The following is a 16,549-nucleotide window of genomic DNA, read 5'->3' as shown; positions in this document are numbered from 1 at the left end:
CGTCATGGTGTTACACGTAAATATCATTAAAATTGCATATTAAGAAATTTGATAAGTGCTATAGTAAGCCTGTAACTTAACTATACAGTTTAATACAAAGGGAAAAAAGGGGTAAAAGACATAGAATTTATTTATTTATAGTCATTTATGATTATTATTTCTAACGCTTTGAAAAACTAAAGAATTCAGACCTTTCCTTTTTGTAAACTAAAACTTTAGACCTTTTCCTTTCATAAGGCATATATATGTGATAGCAGCAGTCAAACGATTAATAATGAAAAACTTTACAAGAACACGTATCTGAGACTAAGTTTGGACTCCACACTCCACAGTATAAATGGACAGAAAAACATTCAAAATCATTCCATCAATTCCATTTAATTCATTCCATCAATTCAATTCAAGGGACAGAAAAACATTATAAATATACAAATTACAGGACCGGCAAAATCAACATACAATTACAGGGCAAAATCAAAAGCTGTAATTACAGGGGAATATACACTTACAGGGCAAAATCAAATATTGCAGTTTTACATTTTGAAGGCAAAATCAACTTACGGTGAAGAAGAGTCGTTGATGATGAAGGCTGAATGGCTGCCAGTGAAGAGGAGCGATGTCGCCTGCTGCTGTTGATGAAGAGGAAGCCGTCAGCTGTTGATGATGGGAAAGAAAAGAGATCGTTGTCGGCGTGCTACTGTTGATGAAGATTGAAGAGGAAGCCGTGAGCTGTTGACGAGATCGTCACCGCTGTTGATGAAAAGGAAGCCACGACTGTGAGCACTGATGACTAGAGTGATGACTAGAGTGAGGAAAGAGAAGGAGTGAAGACTGGACCGTGACCGTGACCGTGATCGTCGCCGCTTTTGTGGTTGCCGGTTGGTTAATTAGAGAAGGGGATTAGGGATTTGTTCGGTGAAAAGGAGGAGATGGACTGATTTGTTCTGCGCTTTTGTGACTGGAGAGAAGAGTGAAGACTTTGTCACGCAGCGTGACTGTGCTGCTTCACAACCAATAGGCGCCAGACAGCTGGAGCATGGGGGGAATTTTGCTTCAGTGCATGACTTTTGGTGAAATCACGAAATCGGTCCTGAAATCGCGATTTTTCGCGATTTCACCTGATTTTAACGATTTCAACCCGATTTCACCCATTTTCGATTTTTTCAAACAATTTAAAACGCAAAGCATGTTTTGACTCGTAAAATCGTACGATTTTACGAGTCAAAACGCGATTTTAACAACCTTGGGTCAGACTTTACTAGATGAATAGATGACATGTTGTCTATTCCATTAACAAATAATAATAAAAAAAAAAGAACCAAGCGTGCGGGCTTGTAAAGTGTAGAGTGATAAATATTTTAAGTGTTGAGAATAAGAAATAATAATTTTTTTTCAAAATAAATTTTAAGGAATAAAAAAAACTACAAAAGAATAAAGATAAAAACAAAAATAATTGTGATAAATAGATTTTGTATAGAGTGATAAATATGTCAAATATAAAGAGAAAGGGGAGAGGGGAGAGGGGAGGCAAAAAAAAAATAGAAAATTTTAAATTTGCCAACGCTATAGTAAGAAAAATAAAAAATCATAATTTTGTCATAGCTACAGTAAAAAATATAAAAAATAAAAAATTACAATTATATCACTACTACAATACCTGCTAAAATTACTATTTCTAGAATGTGTGTTACCGGTTTATTTTAGTATATTGTATAATTTTATAATATATCAAGTGATTTCGTGCTATAAATTTAGTTCTTATGGGATCCATTTTTGTTAATGTAGGGATCCATTGGTTAAATGAAAGCGATTTTTGGGAAGTTAACAGTGGAATTTTCATAGATTTTGTTTCTTTTATAAACACAATTGAAAAGGTATTTTTTTTAATCATATTAATTAGAAAAATATTTATCTAAAATATTTTTTTAAAGACTATTTTACAATAGATACAACTAGTCAAGATTGTTTTAATTATAGTTTTTAAGTTCAATTCAGTACAAGTCCCGAGTTAACACCACTTTCTTATTTTATAAATAAAAAAAGTGGAAAATTTTATCATTTAAAAAAAATTAAAAAAATCAATGAATTTTGACTATATTTTCCATGAGCTGATTAAATTGTAGGTCAACCTAAATTTTTAACTAGGTTATATTCGATTAATTTTTTTTTATCTTTATTGAATCCCAGCGTGATTTAGGTTTCAAATTATCCAAGTCATAGTTAAATTATATAGTCAGGTTGAGTTTAGTTTTAAAAGAGTGGTTTTAATTAGATTTTGATATTAAGACTTCTTATAATTTATTCAAATTTTTTTATGGTAAAAAATATTTTATGGTAACAAATTATTCAAATTCAAATTTATACTATTCAAAATAGAAACAACATTAGGATCTTCAAAAAAAAAAAAAGAAGGAGAAATCAAATATAAATATATAGCCTCTCTAAACATTATGTTCTTTATTCTTTCAAAGTATTATCTTGGCAATGGCTTCCAAGAAATTACTTTCTTAGGCAGTTCTCATATTCAATCTCTTCCTAGTGTTTTGGTAATTTGCATAAACTCCCTACTAATACTTGTGTGTGTTATTTTTAGTGACTTTTTTTTTTTTTTTTGGTAGGCATCGACAGTATTGAAGGATACAAGTGTGGACATATTACCACTGATGCTTGCTACGTACCAGCGGATTGCGATTCAAGATGCCGACCACAATATGGGTTTAGTACAGGCACTTGTGTCGTCTTTGATGGTCTTCATATTCCTAGTTCAGGTTGTTGCTGTGTCAATCACAAAAAGGATCTACCATCGCATGGGAGTCTCGTTCCATTCCCATCACCACCTTAAGCAAATTAGCAGTGGCTAATTTCTTGAATAAAAATATCATAGACAATAAATAAATGATGATTTGTAGTCAAATCAAAATTAGTGTTCTTTTTGAAATCTCTTCTTTGGAAAATTAAAAAAGAAAAAACTATTCAAGATACTAGACATTTCTACCGAGGGTCATTCTAAAAAACCTATCGTATAAAATGGTAACACTGTCATCGTCACATACAGTTTTTGGATTGCAGCCAGAACACATAAACACCTCATGGTTTCTCTACTATAGCTTGCATAGAGCTTCCTACGTGTGTTCTAATTGTCAGCATTTCATTTAAATTTTGTGAGGGTTTCAAGGAGATTAAGGTGGCATGCATGCATGTTGTGGTACGTACTGGTCCTTTCAAGGGAAACATTTCTGGTTGCAATCCAAAAACTGTATGTGACGACGAAAATGTATATATATACTCTTAAGTAATCATCCATTGAAATTGATTGCTACCTATACTGAATTCAACGCGTTACCATTTTATACGATAGTCATTTTAGGGCAGAAAGAACTTCATTAATTGTCTATATAAGGGGTGTGTGTGTGTGTGTGTGTGTATAAACCCATCATATTTGTATTACTGAATTGGAAAGATTCTGAGCTTGGTGGTTGTGTATAATTATTTTGTTCTTAATTATATATCTCATGGGTGACAGATTAGGAGTTTTTTCCCCTTCACTATTAATTCAAGGTGTACATATCGGAAAGAAATAATTACATGTTGTAACATATATATGCATATGGGTAACCAATCACAAGAATAATTCCTGAACTACGTACGGTTGCAGCCCAACAATCAGTTGCCCTGGTATGTAACTACCGCTTAGTTTGAATATCTATTATTTTCTGCCAATTTTTTTCAAAACAAAGATCTAAATTTATCATTCTTCTTTGTTTATTAATTGCAAGTTTGGAGGCCCTTCTTGGGGGAGCTTTCTAGGAAGAAAGGATGGCCTCACAGCTAGCCAAACTGGTGCAAATAAGGCCCTTCCAAGTGCATTTGATCCCCTCATTGCGATTGCATCCAAATTTGCTGCTGTTGGACTAGACAGTAGAGACCTCGTGGCGTTGTCTGGTAATTAAATCTTGATATATAAGCATATATTTTCAAGTAACGTGAACGAATTTAATTACTGATGTCTAATAACTTTTTTGCTAGGTGCCCATTCATTTGGCCTCGGAGTCTGTTTTTGACTCCCCGGCTTTATGATTTCAACAAAACCAGGAAGCCTGATCCCACTTTGAGCAGAACACAACTGAAGATACTCCAGAAATCATGTCCTCGAGGTGGAAATAGGACAGCTCTCACCAACCTAGACCCAACAACAGTGAATACATTTGACAACAGATACTTCTCCAACCTGCAAGCAAGTGCAGGCCTGCTTCAAAGTGATCAGGAGCTGTTTTCAACTCCAAAGTCAAATACAGTGGAGATGGTTAACCAATTCAGTGCCAACCAGACAGCTTTCTTTGAAAGCTTTGTAGCTTCCATGATTAAGATGATCAGTTATATTAGTGTTCTAACTGGGATGGAGGGGGAAGTGAGGACTCGTTGTCGAAGAGTGAATAATATTTAAATATGAAGTCGATTATAATGTATTAAAGTTTGCAATCTACTCTTAAAATGGTACTATTAATAAAAAAATTAAAAAAATTTCGATTCTGATTGAGCTTTTCTGCATGTCTATTGATATTCAAGTGCAAGTTCCTAACAGAAACCTTACTTATTTTTCCAGGAAAAAAAAAAAGTGAAAGATGGATTTATTTCCAACCCCTAAGAACGGCCTAAGATGCAGGGAGGTTTAAAGTAATGCCAAAACCCAAAAGGGCTCTATATATCTTTGCCTACATTCCATAGAATTCTGTAGATTTAGTGTGGTCGTTGTGTGTGTGTTGGAGCTGCGGGCATTTGAAGACTTGGTGCAGGCAATTCTGTATAACAATTAGGCCCAAATTTAAATGCAAAACAGCAGAAGGCATTAGGTTTAGGCTACAAGAATGCATTAAAAATGGTACGGTCCACTAAAAATAGCCTAAGGAACACAAAAGCCCAGCCTTCTTCGACAAAATTAGGCCGTTTCTGTAATTACTTGAGCTAGCTTCTGTTTCGCGTTTTGTTTGCCTGTTTTTATGCTGTTCTTAATTGTAAAATATTGATTGTAAAAAAAATGTACATTGAGTTACTGGGGTGATGCTGATTTTCCTCTGCCTTGGATTCCAATAAGGGCATTTATGATCAGCTGATTTTCTAGCTCATTGAATGAAAATTGCTGTTGTTGTTCATCAACTAGAGAGGATTGACAAACATGAGCATTTTTTTCTGATGATTTGAAGAGTTTTTGAGGCTTAAAAATGATGGTACAAATAACGTAGGAGAAGGGCTCAATTGCAAGCTTAAATTAATGGCAGCATTCGATTTTATAACCATTTTTTTGGTGATATTTTGTTGGAACAAGAATCTGGAGTAAGGCTTGAGTTTTGGTTCAGTTAAGTTAGTTCGTGGTCTTTAAGGAACCAAAAGGAGAAAAATGTCTTTATGGGGTTTGTGACACGTGGTTTGTTCTTATTCAGTTACGTGTCGTCTGTTTGAAGATCCTGATTTTTCATAGAACACTTCAAATTAATCCCCCTGTTAGGGTTTTTCTCAATGGAGTTTAAATACTGATATTCTCAATCGTGTTCCACCATCCTTCATTGTTTCCCATTTGGATCGCTATGATATTCTGATGTAAGGGTGGAAAAAGGGGCCAGTCAATTAGGTCCTAGTTACCTCGATCAGATAACATTAACTGACAGTCGATGGATGTTGATGAAGGGACCCAATTGAGGAACTGATAAAATATGAGGGACCTAATAAATAAAATCAATAAATAGTTTGAAGAAAGAGACTAACAGCTTCTCTGTTGAAGCTGTAATATCTATCAGATAGCTGCTGATGTTTAGAATGGACATGCAGACATGGAAATATAAGCATTGGTGCTATCCTTAAGGACAGGCACGTTAATATTCGAGTTTCAGTTGTTGGTTTCTAAGGATTTAATTCTATAATTTTCATCTTTGTGTTGCATTGATAATCTGAGATGTTCTTCAGATTTCCCTGCAAAGATTTGTATTGATCTTCATCTTATGGTTGTGCATTTAAAGCATGCAAGTGTTGGTCTGGCTTTGAGGTGCACTGCTTGGTGCTAGACAGCTGCTTACTTTAGCTTGTTCTTTTTATGGTTTGTCCTGTTGACTTGCTGCAGGTCTGGCCTTCTGGTTTTGCTTTCGAAGAAGTAAAATAGAAGAGCTCCAACCATTCACTTCAGAACACATTGAAATGTGGCTGGCTAGCATTATCATGCCAAGATGTTTCTGATGACGCAAAACATCTCTTGCATCATAAGGAATATGCTCGAGTACCTCGTTATGTGGCTAGCTAGCACTAGCTAGCTGATCCAAGACCAAAAAAGGTATTGCAGAAAGGCTATAATTTATGGTTTCTAGTGGCTGGATAATGTTAGAGGTTGTAAGGTGGCTCTGTCATCAGTCCACTTCCATATTATTCCTCATAATTAATAGCCGTAGTTGAAGTGAAGCTGCCATACACTTAATGTTCATGGCAATTGCCAGTTATTTAATCAAGCAGAAGTCAGCTCCAGCTGCTACTCTCTAATTAGATATCAGAATTGAGAAATTATCCTAATCATCTTTAGTTGCTGCCATTAAATTATAAAAACATGTCCGTATTCGCGTGGCTAATCTGTCAGGTGCAGACAAAATTAGAATTCTTCTTAATCTCAGTACCTTCGATTTTAATATGACACTAGTGCTCTTAAGGATGCTTTGATTCATGAACTTGCAAATAAATGCTTAAATTACATTGAATCTGATAGCAATGCACCCACTTTATTTCATTCAAATTGTTTGTCGGTAATTTTAAATATTCAAGTCTGTAAAATCTATGCAAATGGTAAAGCTTAGTACAGCCTTTTGAGCACAGAAACCAGCCGCAGCCGCCATACATCACCAGCACTAATACTAAATAGAACCGTGTGCTATATTAGTGTAGACAAGTTGAGATTAACTTTTTCCATGATGTTGGTTATAAATAGAACTTCAAGTTTTTTTCAATGCTTAAGTATCTGATCCTTAATCTTGTTAGAACAAGTTTTCTTTCAACACGTCTTGTGAGAGAACTTTCGTAGCTAGTAGCCATGAAGAGGTCGAGCTGCTATAACGGTTATTCGTTGTTTCTGACAATATTGATGTTATGTGTAGTTGCCAGGTCCCAACTGACTACCGATTTCTATTCGACAACATGTCCTAACCTTCTCCAAATTGTCCGTAGAGAAGTTCAGAAAGCTATCAAGTTCGAAACACGTATGGCAGCCTCTTTGATTCGGCTTCATTTTCATGACTGCTTTGTCAATGTGAGTTTAAGCAGACCCATGCTCATAAGCCTGTGCTAAACATCTAACAAATTTATTGCTGGAGGATTGAGTGGTTGCAATATGATTTCCTATAGTCTTTTATGACTTCAGATTGATGAGTTTAAGAATTATTCCACTTGTACCTTGTGCTTTTTAGCCACACTAACTTTTCATTTCTTAGATATATTTTGCAATCAACTTTTCTAAAGCATCATTAGGTCATAATTGACATAAAAACAATGTCTTCTTCTTGATAGGGTTGTGATGCATCAGTTCTGCTGGATGGAAATGATGGTGAGAAGTTTGCTTTGCCTAACATAAACTCGGCAAGGGGATTTGAAGTTGTGGATGCAATAAAAACTGCTGTGGAAAGTCAATGTAGTGGCGTTGTATCTTGTGCTGATATACTAACCATAGCTGCCCGAGATTCGGTCCTCCTTGTAAGTTTACTCTTTAGATCCTAGCTCGTTTCCGAACACATCAGGTATCCTGAGATAAAACATTTTGCAAGTTAATGATCTGAATAAACTTTGCAGAGAGGACTAATAATAACTTCTTACAGCAGATGATGAGCTTAATATATATCAAAGCAAATGTTTATTGAAGAATTTCCTCATGACAAATATATGACTGACTCTGATAAAAGAGTTCCTTCCTGAAACTACATATCTAATTCACTTTCTTTCTTGAGTTGCATTATCACAACCATTCAAGTGTTAGTCCAATATAATATGTTTATCAAGTGAATATGAAGTATTTATAGATGACTTTGAATGAAAATATTGCTGCAGAGTGGGGGGAAATCATGGAGAGTTCTGCTCGGAAGAAGAGATGGACTAGTGGCTAACCAGACTGGAGCAAATGCTAAACTTCCTTCCCCGTTTGAAGATGTGGATACGATCATCAACAAGTTTGCTGCAGTAGGATTAAATATCATAGACGTAGTCGCCTTATCCGGTAATGCATCACATATTCATGGACGGCATGATGCTCTGTGGTCAACTTTGATAAGAAATGCCCCCGTATTGCGTGTCATTCAGTGCTTGTGTATTCTCATCAGAAATTGTGAATTTCATAAATAATTGCATTATGCTGAAGATTGGATATCATGTAATTTCATGTAGGTGCTCACACAATTGGACAAGCAAGATGTGCCACCTTCAACAACAGATTGTTCAACTTCTCGGGAACCGGTGCTCCGGACAGTACAATGGAATCAAGTATGGTGTCTGATCTGCAAAATCTATGTCCACTAACTGATGATGGCAACAAGACTACAGTTCTTGATCGGAACTCCACTGATCTATTTGACATCCACTATTTCCAGAACTTGCTAAACAATAAGGGTCTTCTCTCTTCTGACCAAGAACTATTTTCAAGTACCAATTTGACAACCAAAGCTCTGGTTCAGACCTATAGCACTAATCAAAATCTTTTCTTAAATGACTTTGCTAATTCCATGATCAAAATGGGGAATATAAGCCCGCTAACAGGGTCTAGTGGAGAGATCAGGAAAAAATGTAGTGTGGTTAATTCGTGAGACGAAATTCATTAAAGTAGGGTTTGATAGGTAAGGAGTGTGCAAGAGTTTATTGCTCTCTATCGAAGCTGTATGGTCAGTGAAGTCATTCACTACAGGTCTTGTTTTAGCCCATGAATAAATTCATAATGAGGTGGGTTTTATATATTCTGATGGAATACCTGTCTTCTCTCCGCCTTTCTAAATTGCAATATCATGCAGCTCAAATTGTACTCGTACTTGTTAAGTTAGAAAAACGACAAATAAGAAATAATAAAAACATAAAACTATCTTTAGCTATGATTAACAGGAAAAAATGTTGATTTTGGCAACATATTAAACTGAAAATATTATATATGGTGATTGTTTAAAATCTGGCATTCAAATCATTGTATGCTGCATATGACCATCCTTAAAGCCTTAATCTATTGCCAACGATAACGAATCAATATTATGATTATGGAAAATGTGGTCTTCCAGGCAAGATTTCACTCCTTTGTGACTTTGTCAGACAGATTAATTTCTATAGCATTTGGCAATTCGAAGTAGCATACTTGCACCTACTTTAGGCATGTTTGGTCCCAGTAAATCTGAAGTTTCTATCGTCGCATAATTCAGAATGTACATATGACACTATTCCTTTCATTTGGATCATATTTTTGCACAACATCAAAAACGGATTGGTTAAAGAAAACTTGGCAATTTTGGTTGCGTATTGCAGTATTTTTTTACCAGTGGATATTGAAGTCAGTTCAAATAAATATATTGTTTGTTTGATTAGAAACATGGTTTTTTTATTTAAAAAAAACATTATAATTTGAAAAGCAAGTTTCAATAAACATGCTAATGTCGCACAAGATGAGTAGGACAGAAATAACACAAAAAATCACAAAAAAAATATAGAAGATTTAATAAGCAAAGACAGTTGAATATATAAACTATGAATTCACAGTTTTATTTTTAAAAAAAATAAAATATATGTTTGTTGCCCCTTAAAAGGTTTCCAAGACTTCTAAATAAGTCAAAAAATCATCCCTCTACTAGGAAACAACTAAATATTCAAAAACATAAAGAAAATAAACAAAAAAAAATCCAAACTAAACTTAGAATCAAAAAAAATTGGAAAAATAATAAAATCAACCTAAACAGGAGCATCATGTCTCAAAATGTAATTATAAAAGATTTGATGGTCTGTTCAACAACAAACAATATAATGGTTGCTCTAGATAAATTTTCTTGTAGAATCACCTATAAAGATTTAAACTCGATTCAACAATCAAATCTTTTATTACTATTGAAGTTTTAAATAGCTAATGAGGCCTAATCTTCCTAGAACTTTTCTTCTACCTAAACAGGTGATAAATATAACCTGGATTAAATTCTTATTTAATAATATTAAATTTTTACTTGAATATTCAGACCACTTATGTCTACAAACCCGGCAACATCACATGTTCTTATAATTTTGCCAAAGCTCAAATTATCCTCGAAACAAGACGATCTTAAAAGTCTCGAAGGAAAAATCTTCATCAACGTTTGTCTCTAGGTTTAAATTTAGTAAAAAAAGAAAAACTTTAACCATTAAACTTATTATCTACGTTCTAAATATAACCAAATCGACAGGTAAGTAAATGTGGGTTGATGGTCCAAGGACTGTGCTATAGCCTATGAATGTTGATCAAGCTTCCAACATCAAGCCCACGATTAAGCATGAACACAACCATTTCAGTTTGCTTTTAGACCACAAATTCCAGGTCATACAGGCTTCCAACATCAAGCACACAATTTTGATGGTCCATGGGCTGGGGCACCATTGAGTGGAGGCGCTTCTAATGGGATGCTGTATGCATGGTGGTTCATGGCGGTAGTGGGATTTTTCTTTCTCCTCCTATTCTCTCTCTTATTCTCGAGATTCACGCTATCCCAGCCACAATAAAAAAAAAAGTCCTCCCGTTTTTTTATGTTAATTATAGTTCTCATTCCCTTAATTATATTTTCATTTAAACCAAACCAAGTTTATACTAAATGAAAAACCAAATCAGTCCACAGATATTTTCATTTAGTTTTTTTTTTTTTTTTGAGCTTTTCGATAGGCTTTGATATTCTGAGCACTTTTGGTTCTTTATTTGAAAAATTCAATTCAAATCTGTTTTTATTTTATTTTCTAATTAGTTTTTTCATTTGATATCTCAGGTCAATTTTCACGATTGATTTTCTTGACTATTCAAATAAAGATCCTCCGAGAAACAACCTTCGCGATCGAAAAAGTAAAATCCTAAATGTTCTTTTTATCTTTGAACATGAAGTTTCTTCTAAATATTCGTAACAGCTTACAGCAGCAGCAGCAGCCAGCCAGCCAGCCATTGAAATCAGGACCCAAGGAAAGGTCAGGATTGAAAGAGGCTGTGATAGGAAGGAAGGAATAAATAATGGGTTTCTATTCCACTTTGGAAAATTCGTCTGTCAAAAAGTAAACGTAAATACAAATTACAACAAGGAAGGCAACGTGTGAGCTAAAGGCAAAACCCATACCCATAAGGCATTGTTGCATGCGTGACACATTGCCTTATCCTCAGCAGCAATCTTTAACACGGGTGGAGGTCATGGTCAGCATCACCAGTGGAGGACTTCCACTCGTACATCACCATTAACCATTTAAGGATGTGCAAGAACCACATGGCCAGTCGACATTGACCCAGTCTCAACATCACCCACATAAATTCATATCCAAATTAGAGGACAAATTGAGATGAGCTTAAAGCATTTAGCAGGCTAATCCCACCACCACAAACATCCATCTTGGAAGCTGCCTTTTAAGGGTCAACCACACAGGAAACAAGTGTTTGTCCTGTAATTTGAATGATGCTCACTCAATTCATGACTAGATTACAAACACAAGCTAGTATTACCATGAGAATGAATTCTGTCCAGATTCAACTAATGGAATTGCATCAATAATAAACCTGATGCGGCAGACAAACAATGGTTGGCATAGCTTCATGTCGGGCAGGAGAATGCAGGAACACGGGACAAGGAAGATGGAGAGAGACCAAAGTGTAATGTTCTCATAAACCTCATCTCCTGGAATGCTGATCGATGTATCACTGAAATCATATCCTCGGTAGCTAGCACAGAAGAGAAGATTTCAGAAACATGTGATGCAACCAAAAACAATTTAATGCCAGAATGCGCAGAATAATTGATCTCAACTACGAAAACTAATTTAATACAGCATCTTATAAGCTATCAAAAGTGAGTACTTCTCATCTCACCATCCCGTGTTCAGGTCAATAACAGCATTCGCCAGACAAAGGCTTATTGCACATTTGGCCACTGCATAGGATGATGCTGCTGCTGCAGAGTGGCTGATACCATCAATCACTCTGCTTCCTTGGCTGAGACCCATGTACCCCACTCACCCCCATCTTTAAAATCCCATGTGGATGAATCAGTTTCAGCTCAAGAATGTTCTCACTTGCACCAATGATTGGAATCATCCTCGTTGACAGACAAAAGACCAAGTTATGCAACTGAAAGATAGACATGCATAAGCCATGACTCAGTCTGATCAAGCAACCAATCCACTGTTGGGTGGATTGGTAGCTGGTCTGTGTGGCCAGTAAGAGAGTCAAATTATTTACCTCCACAAAGAGTCCCAAAAAAATAAATATAATCAAGCCAGAATATGTTAAAATGTCATTAGGAGGGTTTCGCATTCTTTAAATTCAAAAGGAAACAAACCTAGTCAATCAAGTAATAAAACAAATTTTGAAACTCATTCTAACAACTGACAATTTGGGAAAAGATTCATCCAAGGTCATCGTCCCATTCTTTCAATACAATATTCAAATGCAATATGAAGAGATAATGAACTTATAGACAAAAATCCCCACAAATGCACCAGATTCCGACCCACCTCATTTGCAAGTCAAAACTTACTGTCAAGCTCATTAGCATCATCAAGTCCACGATTTTTTGCATCATCCACCAGTACAATCACTTGTGTGAAAGCAACATCAGCCTGCTACTTCACACACCTATAAAAGGCAGCAAAAAAAAATTAATGCTGCATCTCTAGAAAACACAAGCATCACATTTATGGGTAACATATGAATCTCAGGGGCTACAGTGGCTCAAACATAGGACAGTTATTTTTATGATCAATTGGACCATCCAAAGCTCAAAAGCAATTTTAAGTAACTATCTGTCCGCAATTACAAGTCAAACTGCATTAACCGCATATGGTGATATGGTGAGATACTTTATGTTCTCATGCAACATGTTGCACTATAGCCCTCTCTGAACAATCCTGTAACAGAAATACCAAGGGACAAAGAGCATTTTAGAGACCATTTACTTTCCAATTTTGGCCACTGGTTGTCACTCCAACAGTTACTGGACCACAGACCACAATTAGCAGCAATAGTTGCAGGCATCACAGGTAAAAGTTTAGCACTGATAAGCAAAGTTCCAAGAGCAACCCTGCAACCAAATCTCCCAGCATTCTCAAATTGTAAAGTGTTAATCAGGTACTCTCAGATAGGAAAGTCTTATTGAAATCTCCAACAGCTTGTATTCTACTTCTATTCATGTCTGGAATCGTAAGGAGATAAACCTACCATCCACTATTAAGTCACAGAAATCACTCAATCATGTATAATTTTTATGGCTAAATGTCATAACAATCTGGGATTTCGGAGGGTGAACTCTTCAGGCTCACAAGTTTCAGATCTCCTGACAAAACCACCACAAAGAACATGAAGATACAGCCATAAAGAATACAAAAAAATATCGCTAACCAAATATAGAAACATAAACGAAATGATAACAATTACAAAGGTACATGTGCACAGATCAGAATAGCAGGCCTCCCTTCCATGCAATGAAGAATTGAAATAATACTAGAAGGTAATAGACATACAAGTACTGATAATTTGTATAAAACATTCAGAAAGGCATTCCATGGAAAAAGAAATAACATGGTGGAAATGATTATGGCATTAGACAAAAGAAAAGCTAAGTACATCATGGACATCATGGTTAAAGATTTACGTTACACATTCCAGGTTACATCCATCTCCAAAGCCATAAAACGCAACATACAGATTTGCTTTTAACAGAACGACACCTTCAGATAGCCCCCAATTACCCTGAACCTTACCACCCAAATAACACCCGCAGCCCTAAAAAGGATAACAAGATGCAACTTACTTCCTACATTTCTTAAACTGAATAAGGAAAAACCAGGGAGTCAAACAAACTCTCCCTATTTCCTCCTTTCAGACCATAAAAACATAAAAGAAAAGGGAAAATTAAACTACATCTACAAAGATCACGTTTATCCTTTGCGTAAAGGCATGAGCAAAATATTCCATTTTTTCAGAGAAGAGACTTACATTAACGCGGGACAAAAGATTAGTCACCACCGCCAATGCTCTTCTCTAAGTGCAATTGTTCATCAATGGACTTCCTTCTTTGAAACAATTGTCTTGCACAATCCTGTTGTCACCAATATCATAATCACCCTTGGACAGGCTCCTCCTCCTCCTTTGCAACCACCCTGTCTAGTAAAACTTCAATTCCCCTTTCTTCATCCTTTGCTCCATCATCCTTCCCCGTTTCTGCATCAGTAGGTACAAACCAGTCTCCTCTTTCTCCACCCTTAACTTCATTTTCCTTAATAATCACTTCGTCTACATATCCACTAGTTGCGTTCTCATCCTTAACCTTATGCTTCACAATAAGGTGATCATCAGGTACATTCTCTTCCATACAAACATCATTACTCTCCTCCTTACCACCATCTCTAACATTCCTTCTCTCTCCATTTCCACCTACATACTCCATCACCTCCTCGTTACCGTCACCTCCAGTATTCCCACCAATATCAGATACTCCATCACTCTCATTCTCATCATTCTCCGAAACATTCTCCACAACCTCCTCATTAACATCCTCCACAACCATAGCACTACTGCTCTGCCCATGATGATGATGCTGCTGCCTCTCTAAAAACTGCAACCTCCTCCTCAAATCCCCCAACTCCCTCTCCATCAAAAACAATCTTTCTTTCAAAGTCAAATTCTCCTCTTCCAATTGCGCTATGTGGGTGTCCTGATCATCAACCCTATTCTCCAAAACATTATTATAACTATACTCCCCTCCTCCGCCGCTCGGATAAATCATCTCAAACCTACTCAAATCATGATCCAATCTCCTCTCCACTTCCACATGCTCCTCTACATCACTCTCACTCGATCCATTTCCCTCTTCATCTTCCTCATCCTCATTCGCTTCGTTCCCCGGCGATCTCAACCTAATCAACCCCTTCATCGATCCATACCCATCAACACCCCACTCCTCCTTCGCCATATCCCCCAACACCTCCCTCGATGGCGAAAATATCGGAGTCGGCAACACCGCCGGAGTCACCGGACACGGCGAAACCAACGATGCAATCCCACCAGACTTTTTCGCACGGATAATAAACGACGTCGTATTCCTCGGCGCATAAGGCGCAAAACGGTTATTAAATTTCTTCTTTGGATGATAATATTTCCGCGCTTTCATTCTGTTTTGTGTTTGCAAATCATTCAAGCTCGGCGGCTTATACCCTCCACCACCGGATAAGGCAGGGTTATTATTGGAATTCTCCATTCTTTTGTTGTTGTTGACATTTTTACCCTTCCAGTTGTTGTTGTGGCTGCTGCTTCGAGGCTTCGAAGGGACAAAATTGTTATTGAACTTCAACGGATTCTGCTGCTGATTTTGAAACTTCTTGTACGGTCTCTGGTTCATCATCATCAACGGCTGTGGTTGATTCATGGCTTGACTGTGACTCAACATCTGTGACTGAATAGAAATCGGCGGAGGAGGAGGTTGTGCCGGATTCATGACCGGAATAGGCGGTGCCTGACTCATCAATTGCGGTGGCTGCTGGTTCATGATCGTCGCCGGTGGCTGATCGTTCATTATTCAAACAAACAAACAAACCCTAACAAAAATGAAAAAAAAAAAAAAAAAACCTAAAATTCTTGATTTTGATTTTTAAAAAGAAAATCACAATTGCAATCAAAACCAGATTTCGACGATTGAAGATCGGATCAAGAAACCCTAAAAAGATTGATTTTTTATTTGATTTTTTAGGGTTTTTAAATTTTTGATTTATTTTTATTTTATTTTTAGAGATCTGGAGATTTCGTCTTTCTGGCTAATTTTTTAGGACCGTTAATAGTGAGAAAGTAGGGTAGGGGGTAGGGGTTGGTTATATAGGGGTTGAGGGGGATTTATGACTGTTGGATTTGGGGATTTCCTTAAGGACGGTAGAGATGAGAGAACGTGTCGGTTCATGGGTGTTTTGATTTGACTGCTGGATTGGGATTCGGGGGAGAATTGCAGGTTAGCCCTGATTCTTTATGGATTTAGGCTGTAGGTTTTGATGTGTTGGTATTTGCTTGGGAGGAATCAGGGGAAGTTGCAATTTGGTCCTTTTGGGTTTTGGAATAGTTGTGTATGAAATTCAATTAAAACAATAGTTTTATGAAGAATTAGGGTTTTTTTTTTATTTTTTAATAATATCAATCATTGATGGTAATAACTTTTCTTTTTATGCATGTTTCTATATACGAATAAAATAAATATAACTTTTTTATAAAAAAAATTAGGGTTAAAATTAAAATAAAAAAATGATTGCAAATATAAATTATAAATATTTCAGATAAAAAAAAAACATAAATATTTTTATCTATATT

At 36.2% G+C, this 16,549-nt stretch overlaps 3 protein-coding genes across 13 annotated transcripts; 2 read left to right on the top strand and 1 right to left on the bottom strand.

The window, feature by feature from the left end:
- Positions 1 to 3,193: 3,193 nt before the first annotated feature.
- On the top strand, positions 3,194 to 4,444 carry LOC7461383 (peroxidase 15-like). Its single transcript, XM_052451804.1, has 3 exons — positions 3,194 to 3,274; positions 3,777 to 3,937; positions 4,027 to 4,444. The coding sequence occupies exons 1-3, from the start codon at positions 3,194 to 3,196 to the stop codon at positions 4,442 to 4,444; spliced, it is 660 nt and encodes a 219-aa protein (XP_052307764.1).
- A 2,491-nt stretch (positions 4,445 to 6,935) lies between these two features.
- On the top strand, positions 6,936 to 8,964 carry LOC7461384 (peroxidase N). Its single transcript, XM_002303984.4, has 4 exons — positions 6,936 to 7,279; positions 7,537 to 7,719; positions 8,071 to 8,236; positions 8,404 to 8,964. The coding sequence occupies exons 1-4, from the start codon at positions 7,064 to 7,066 to the stop codon at positions 8,817 to 8,819; spliced, it is 981 nt and encodes a 326-aa protein (XP_002304020.2). The 5' UTR covers positions 6,936 to 7,063; the 3' UTR covers positions 8,820 to 8,964.
- Positions 8,965 to 11,209: 2,245 nt separating this feature from the next.
- LOC18097242 (uncharacterized) lies at positions 11,210 to 16,039 on the bottom strand. 11 transcript variants are annotated; one of them, XM_024596612.2, is made up of 4 exons: positions 14,195 to 16,039; positions 13,156 to 13,532; positions 12,715 to 12,835; positions 11,210 to 11,923 (listed from the first exon to the last, which is right to left on the bottom strand). In XM_024596612.2, exon 1 carries the CDS (start codon positions 15,768 to 15,770, stop codon positions 14,319 to 14,321), a length of 1,452 nt encoding a protein of 483 aa, XP_024452380.1. In that variant the 5' UTR covers positions 15,771 to 16,039; the 3' UTR covers positions 11,210 to 11,923; positions 12,715 to 12,835; positions 13,156 to 13,532; positions 14,195 to 14,318. The 11 variants fall into 11 exon arrangements, with proteins under 11 accessions (XP_024452380.1, XP_024452377.1, XP_024452381.1 ...); XM_024596609.2 differs by having other exon boundaries at positions 11,210 to 12,328; positions 12,738 to 12,835; XM_024596613.2 differs by having other exon boundaries at positions 12,738 to 12,835.
- Between the last annotated feature and the right edge of the window lie 510 nt (positions 16,040 to 16,549).

Source organism: Populus trichocarpa, chromosome 3 (assembly GCF_000002775.5).
Source record: "Populus trichocarpa isolate Nisqually-1 chromosome 3, P.trichocarpa_v4.1, whole genome shotgun sequence".
Taxonomy (NCBI): domain Eukaryota; kingdom Viridiplantae; phylum Streptophyta; class Magnoliopsida; order Malpighiales; family Salicaceae; genus Populus; species Populus trichocarpa.
Note: the sequence above shows the minus strand (reverse complement) of the source record. Positions and strands in the feature narration are given on the sequence as shown.

Excerpts from the sequence above, each read along its gene's own strand:
- LOC7461383 (XM_052451804.1), top strand. The coding sequence starts at position 3,194 with ATGCATGTTGTGGTACGTACTGGTCCTTTCAAGGGAAACATTTCTGGT. Across the intron at positions 3,275-3,776 it reads CTGTATGTGACGACGAAAAT|TTTGGAGGCCCTTCTTGGGG; the intron begins GTATATATATAC and ends ATTAATTGCAAG. Across the intron at positions 3,938-4,026 it reads AGTAGAGACCTCGTGGCGTT|GTGCCCATTCATTTGGCCTC; the intron begins GTCTGGTAATTA and ends CTTTTTTGCTAG.
- LOC7461384 (XM_002303984.4), top strand. The coding sequence starts at position 7,064 with ATGAAGAGGTCGAGCTGCTATAACGGTTATTCGTTGTTTCTGACAATA. Across the intron at positions 7,720-8,070 it reads CCCGAGATTCGGTCCTCCTT|AGTGGGGGGAAATCATGGAG; the intron begins GTAAGTTTACTC and ends ATATTGCTGCAG. Across the intron at positions 8,237-8,403 it reads AGACGTAGTCGCCTTATCCG|GTGCTCACACAATTGGACAA; the intron begins GTAATGCATCAC and ends AATTTCATGTAG.
- LOC18097242 (XM_024596601.2), bottom strand. The coding sequence starts at position 15,770 with ATGAACGATCAGCCACCGGCGACGATCATGAACCAGCAGCCACCGCAA.